This window comes from Lontra canadensis, unplaced genomic scaffold (assembly GCF_010015895.1).
Source record: "Lontra canadensis isolate GAN:19392208 unplaced genomic scaffold, GSC_riverotter_1.0 scaffold43, whole genome shotgun sequence".
In the NCBI taxonomy this organism is placed as follows: domain Eukaryota; kingdom Metazoa; phylum Chordata; class Mammalia; order Carnivora; family Mustelidae; genus Lontra; species Lontra canadensis.
Window position 1 is genome coordinate 13,858,301 of NW_022631037.1, and position 7,818 is coordinate 13,866,118.

Genomic DNA, 7,818 nt, shown 5'->3' on the forward strand with positions numbered 1-7,818 from the left:
TCAAATGAAATCTTACATAGATTACCATACATAAAACAGATAAAGTGGTATCTTAGTAGTATACAATATAATAAGTTCAAATATATAGTAATTACTGAAAGGTGAAACAATGAGAACAATAAGCTGTTTTAATAAACAAAACCCAAAAATCTATAGATATAGATGAAACTTGCAGCTTTAGATCAGTATCATTTATACTTATACATGAGGTCAGAGTATAAATTTATACATTGATAATCTTCAATGCATTTGGTAAATGATACTCATCAAATAAATACATTATTACTGTGTTTTTTTAATTTGTCAATATGAAAAGAAATGAAGATGCTTATATATAAAAACTGTTACCACTTGCAAGTGTTTCATCTTATTATTTCAGAATAGTTTTTAAACTATTCCCTGAAATTTGAAAGAGGATGGAAAAATAACCTTTCTTTCAAAGTTGAGTCACTAAAAATAACTAATCTTTACATTTTTAAATTATGAACATAAAAATCAGCAAGAAATAACCAACCTTACAATAAGTATTTAAAAAATTTATAATATAGAATCATGATTACCATGCTCACATTCTTATTATTGAGCAGTTGATTACTACACTGTGGTAAAAGCATGTTCCAAGCACATTAGCCTGAGCCTTTATGGGCACTTAGTTAAATAGAGGGAATAGGAGAGTTGATGATGTTCTTACTTATATAGTTTTATATGAGCAATTATGCACAGGAAAAAAAATACAGGTGCCGAACCACAATCTTACTCGTCACATTTATAAAATGTTAATATTTCAAAGAGTTTCAAAGAGTTGGTAAAAAAAAAAGTTTTATTTTGAGGTCAGAGTATAAATTTATACATTGATAATCTTCAATGCATTTGGTAAATGATACTCATGAAAGTCAAATAAAATTTAAATCAAGTTAGCTTCTGATGCACATCTGTGGTACTGTCTACATCGTATGCAAGCATAAAATCAACTATTAATGGCTATTAGTGAGTGATTTCCTAATTATAGAGATAAAGGCAGATGATAACAAAAATGATTAATTGTTAGGCATAAAAATTAGCAACTTTCAGTTTTCAGACCAGAGCTATTATATATAGCTGCGATGTAACTCCACATCTATAAACCATTTACAGGTTTATGAGCATGCTCTTTTTTTCATATCCACTGACTCTATATGACTACTATTTTAGGAAACTATTTTGATGTGCCAAATATTCTTATAATTTAATAGTCTTTCAAATAGGTATCACTTTGCAAGTGAGCTGATAGTGCTGCAATAGAAAACTCAAATTAAGAGAAATATGCTGTCAATTTTAAGAATCAAAACATTTATTATAAAGAAATAGTTTATTGTGGAAAGTATAGTGCTTCACTGAAATAAAGAATGTAGCAAAATTTTTTTTAATATCCAAAAGTTAGAAGACACTCTATTATTCTGCCCAAAGTAGAGCCAATATTGGATTAGAAAAAGATGGTAGTATTCATATTGTTGGATTTAGCCAACATTCTAAACTCTTCTACCAAACCTTTAACAGCTCCACTGACAAATTAGCCAGCAAAATTAGTTTCAATGTCACTCTTCTCCTTATTTTTTTTACCCTAGAAGCTGAACAAATAATCAAATGACTAAACACACAGGCAACTCATTCATTAATTTATTTAATTAATATGACTGTAGTTGTACTATGTGCTAAGGAATGGGCTGATGATAAAAAGATACTTACACTTTGGAACCTGACAGTATAGAAGGAGCTACAGTTATATTAATAACTAAAATAAGCAAGAAATCTTGTTAAATAATCTTTAGATAACTAAGAGTTACAAGTAGAAAATATAGCTTTATATTGTTTCATCAGTGATGCTATGGAAATATTTCAGTTTTGTTTATTTTTTAAAAGTTTCTGTATAAACCCACAAATAATCTGATGTGCCAAAAATTTCAGCTCTAAGAACATATATTAATAAACACAATTTGTGATATGTTGCTAATTCTATTGATATAAAAAGTTGGGAGATAAACTGATTTTGAATTTTTGACAGTGAGTAAAGAGTATTGTTTCATAAACACATTTTATTCTATTTCAGATCCATTATTAAACACCTATTTTTTTAAAATCTCTTCTAAGAGGAACACATATACACATATCCACTATAATCCAGTATCAACTCCATATTATTTTGATTTACTCTACACTACTTTGGACTCTAAGAATTGTAATTTTGGATGCAGAAAGTAGATTTCCATTAATGCTGAAAAATTATCTCATTCAAAATCGTGGGAATTAAGGTGTTTTGATAATTATATAGTAATAATAACCAAAAGGTATACATTGGTCATATTTAAAATAATCTACATATAATAGAAATGTAATTATTGTTTCATTATTTCTTTTTTTTTTTTTAGAGATTCAAAAGACCTTAGAGTCATCCTTATGGTTTTTAATTTTTATAAATATACCAGTTAGGGGGCACCTGGGTGGCTCAGTGGGTTAAAGCCTCTGCCTTTGGCTTAAGTCATGATCCCAGGGTCCTGGGATCGAGCCCCGCATCAGGCTCTCTGCTCAGCACGGACCCTGCTTCCTCCTCTCTCTCTGCCTGCCTCTCTGCCTACTTGTGATCTCTGTCTGTCAAATAAATAAGTAAAATCTTAAAAAAAAAATACACCAGTTAGTAAAAATTTGTATTTTTAAAATGCTAGGTAGCAGAGTGATCTCTATGTCCTTATGATGTTTAGGATCTCTTTTCAAAATAATTAATGAATTCTTAATACAAAAAAATCCTTTTATTGAGCACCTACTATAGGCAGGTTTCTGTATTAATCTCTCAGTTCTTCTCATACATAATCTAGAACTACAGCTTGAGTCAGGCGCCAATTAACACTGGATGTCTAATAAAAGATGTATGAATAATCTTTTAGTCCTAAATAAGTGATTATATACAGTTAATATACTGACAAGTTTATAATAATGTATAAAAAGGCATTACTGGAAAGTTGTATGCTAATTTTATGGTATCATCTATATCTTACTGACTGAGAAAGCAAATTTCTGTTCATATTTGATCCATATTTTAATGGACTAATAAGTGATCCTGAAATCTGTCAATATAAAGTTAATAGATTACATTTGATTTTAGGGATAGTTTAGCCAAAAAACCCAATAACATTTTTGTTTTCTTGGCTTTCTTTTCTGTTATACTGTTTAATTAAATACTTTAAATTTTTCTGAGTTCTGTCAAAAAATTGCTAGCACCAATAAACTACTACTCATAAAAATTAATCAAATAAAAGGCATTATAATAAACATAACAGAAGTTGCTTTTCAGCACTATTTTCTTTTTTTTTCTTTTAAAGGTTTTATTTATTTATTTGACAGAGAGAGAGAGATCACAAGTAGGCAGAGAGGCAGGCAGAGAGAGAGGGGAAGGCAGGCTCCCTGCTGAGCAGAGAGCCTGATGTGGGGCTGGATCCCAGGACCCTGGGATCATGACCTGAGCCGAAGGCAAAGGCTGAACCACCCAGGCGCCCCTCAGCACTATTCTCTTAATTGAATGCAACAAACTCTGAGGTTCTTTTATGAACCAAGAACTATTCCAGGAACTAAGTACACAAAAATAAGACATATTCTCTGCCCTCTAGAAGGAAAGACCAGGGGGAATAAATACTTAAATCAATAAATAATTTCAATACAATTGGCAGAAATAGGCACAGAAAGGAAAGGCTCCTAGCTTAGGTGGAAGAAGGTGAGGGACCAGTAGGGTGACCACCAGAAGGCACCAGAGAAGGTCATCAGAAGGAGGGCATCTGCAGAGCCTTCAGGGTGATGATGCCTGAGCAGAATCTTGAAGGACAAGTAAACATAATCAAGTATAGAATGGGTTGAAGACTTCAGTGAGGAAACTGTGAAATCCCATGTTGGATCATAGAAAGCACGAACAGGAATCTTCTAAAATTATGTTCTATCAGGATCCTGTGGCCTTTCTGTAGCTTTTGTTCTTTTGAACTTTACCATCTCATCCTTCATATGCTCATAATGGAGGGCTCAGTAAACTCCACCATTTGGAGGCTATATCTCTGTAAATGCAACCATGGAGCATAGAAAGGGAATTAGAAATGAAAAATTGCTTCCACAAAAGCCATGTGGTAAGAAGCAGAAGCTGACATCAAGAAGAAGACAAAATTTGTTCAATAACCCTGGAATATTTAGTGTGGGGGCATTCAACTCTAGGCGTTCAAAACGCCTGCGAGTTTATATTATAGAATAATAATACACCACCTGATGGTCAGAATAGTAACCCAGGGTAACCAAGATAAAGTTATCTCTTGTGTACTTTGTTTATAAGACAAGGGGTTGTGTAATAAATACACTTAGATCTCTATCCAATATAGTTTAAATAGAAAAGTTTTATATTAAATAAGAAACATGTCAATACCTATGAAATTTTTATTTGTGAACAACCTCATTTCTCAACCATAGCAGAAGAACTACTGCTATTACAACACAAATAACAAAATTTAGCAACATCAAGAGTCTTTGGATAGGAAATATCTCAGATCACAGATTGTGAGAAAAAAAAAGAGTTATAGTTCCTGAGTTATTTATTATATGTACTAACTTTTCATTTTTACATGACAAAATTTCAATTTCAAAAGCTTATGTCATCTGACATCTTCACAGATAGAATGTCTCAATAAATGTTTGCTAAAGAATGAATTTAAAAAATTTTATATGCTGAGGGAATGACTGACTAAACAGCTTTACATTTCACAATAAACTGTAGCCTGTTAATTTGATCACCAAATTAGGCAGAAAATAAAGGTATTCCATAAAGTATTCTACTTTCTTATACTGCCAAGAAATGAGAGGTATAGGGGCACCTGGGTGGCTCAGTGGGTTAAAGCCTCTGCCTTCGGCTCAGGTCATGATCCCAGGGTCCTGGGATAGAGCCCCACATTGGGCTCTCTGCTCAGCGGGAAGCCTGTTTCCTCCTCTTTCTCTCTGCCTGCCTCTCTGCCTACTTGTGATCTCTGTCAAATAAATAAATAAAATCTTTAAAAAAAAAAAAAAGAAATGAGAGGTATACACTGTAGTTCAAATCTCTGTATTTTGAGTTCAAAATGTCAAGATAATATAAAAATATTTTAAATATCAAGCACATGCACCAGATTAGTCAATGTGTTAGCTATAATGAACTAGATATTTTACTACATCAACTACTCCATCTTCAAGGACCTGATGATAGAAAAGCCAAATTCACATCATTACTCATTTTTAAATTTTATTTTTTGATGTAAGTGTTGAAGTTTTTACATTAAGCATACTATATACTATCCATCTCTATGAACCTATGAATTTAATCTAGACATCTAAACACACAACTGATCACTGCCTATATCCTATATCCCATCTTTCCCCCTTTATAGTTTGTACATTCTAACTCAAATTCTATACAAATGTTCATTCCTTTCTTATTTAGACAATCTTTATTTGGGCTTATCTAAAAGTTTGTTAGGGACATTACTATCCCAAACTATGCTATTAAGCTAGTAATTTCTTTATTTCACATTAAATGAATTCAGGTGTATTAACATTTACTAGGAAATATTCTCCTTCCCACAGATTTACACTATTCTGTATGTTAGTCTGGAGAAGCGAAAGGACCAAGAAAAAATAGTGTTGAATATTGATTTATAACTTCACAAAAACAAATTTAGCAACTCATCTATAATAATGAAAGCATGAGAGTTTTAAAAATTATTTTTTTGTAATGTATAGTGACCTAATTTTTTCCTGTTCTTGGACAACCAGACCTTTACATGTTAACAATTATACTTCATAAACCATTTTTAAATATTCACAATGTCAAATTTTAGAGCACTTTAAAACCCCAATAATTTAAAATTTAATAGCATAGTTTTTCATAAGAGAAAACACCTGAAGCATTATTCATAATGGCCATTTAAAAGTTTCCATACTAAATGCATTGACTTGTTTGGCATTCTATAAGAAAAAAAAAATTATATGGGCCACAGCAGTTAGAAAAATTGTAAGCATACCCAGGTAAATACTTCAGGATCGTAAAATTGCATTCAATGATATTATGTGTGTGTGTGGGAGGGAAGCTCTACCTCCTACACCTTGTATCCCAAAATATTTAATCAAATTTAAATAACTTCATATATTCTAGGTTTAGAGTTGCCAAAGATCAAGGTTAATTGACAACAGAAAATCCTTCTATTATTATGAAAAAATCCTGCTATTCATAATATTTATCAAATTAACATTTTTATTAGGTGTCAGTATCTCATTTATTAAGACAATGAATATGTTTCTCACAAATTCTGATCTTCGAAATATCATCACCTTCCCCAATTTGAAATGCATCTGCCATTTTCAAGGTTTTACAAACACTTGTTGAAAAGACCACTGAGAAGTTTACAACAGTAGTGTGAAATTTTAGTTACCCAAGTAAGTATATACTGTAAAATTTTTGAGAAACGAGGAGTTTCATGATTTTCAAAATTAATTCAAATGAAATTTTTAAATGGAGCTTGATTTTTGCTTTGGGTAAAAAAAGATCATTAAAAGAGTTCCAAGGGAACCACCAGTGCCAACCACATAAAAATTTACCTTTCCCATATGATAACATTTACTCTTTGAAGAAAAAAACTGTCATGTTTCATTCTAAAGAAGTCACTCAGATTAGCATAATTCCAATGGACACTAAGGCCATGGAGGAAAAAAGCATCCAAAAAGATCAGTGATTCCAACCCAGTTTGCTGCCATTTCAGGGACGCCCCACAAGTACTCTTCCTCTGCAGACTTCGAGTTGACCCCTCATGTCTGACAACCCTTAAGACATAAAACTGAGGAGAAGTTATCACTTTCCAAAGTTAGGTGGGGGCTTGGGGGGGGCAGTATGAGAGATGTATGAGAACCGACACGCTTTGCCTTCTGAAATACCTCATATTTACTCTTGACAAAAGAAATAAATAGAAGCAAAACCGAGATTCAGAAGGAGCTCTCTCTGCTGCGTGCACCGGTCGAACTTTTCAAAGACCCCTTAGAAAAGAAGCGGGCTGGAGGCTCACCTTCCATCTCGCCGCCGGGCTGGGCTGGGCTGGACTGGATTGGAGTTGCGCTCTGGCTTCCCGGCCGCTCCACGTGCTCCTGCCGTCGCCGGGTCGCAGCGCGCAGCTGGCGGGAGATTCCCGGCGTGGGGAGTCCCCGGGATCCGGCAGCCGCGTCGGCGCAGATTGAAAGGGGCAGGAGCCGGCGACCGGCCGGTGCGCGGGGTTACAGCGGCGCTGGCTGGCGGCGGCTTTAAAGTACGCTCACCAAGGAGAGAGCCCGAGGTTCCGCACCTCCAGCCCCCTTTTGAATGTCAAACCTGAGAACCAGATAGGATGGAAATGGCGCATCAGTAAATTGTCCCAAAGTATCTATTTAAGAAGGATAATGGATGGTAGGGTAATATATGGGGGGAGGGACGATCTGGATTGTTTTCTTAAGTTCAAAGTTTAAATTCAAAGAGGTTTGTCTTAAATTTAACAAGATCTGGAACTTTTGGTCTAGATTCGGGGATGATAGCAATGAATATAGTCAAAGAGAACTCTCTCCGTTTGAAGTCTTATGTTTTTCTTCCTGTTTTTCTTTTCACATGATAATTCTTGGTCCAAGTTTTCAGAAAACTCTAAGGCAGTTCAAAGGGATTTGGGCACTTTTATCAACTTTTTCATTTCGGGAAGCAAAAATTCTCTCACTTTTGTTTTCACTTACTATGTACTCTATGTGTTTATTTTCTACTACTCTGCTTTC

General features: G+C 33.9%; 1 protein-coding gene across 2 annotated transcripts in view; it reads right to left on the bottom strand.

Annotated features, from left to right (window-relative positions):
* Nucleotides 1-7,577, bottom strand: part of IKZF3 (IKAROS family zinc finger 3) — an 83,198-nt gene extending 75,621 nt beyond the window's left edge. Inside the window, exon 1 of one of the 2 annotated variants that reach the window (XM_032871516.1) lies at nucleotides 7,092-7,577. In XM_032871516.1, coding sequence (XP_032727407.1) covers nucleotides 7,092-7,098 — 7 coding nt within the window. In that variant the 5' untranslated portion in view covers nucleotides 7,099-7,577. The remainder of the gene's footprint in view (nucleotides 1-7,091) is intronic. The other variant, XM_032871515.1, reaches the window with a different exon arrangement.
* Between the last annotated feature and the right edge of the window lie 241 nt (nucleotides 7,578-7,818).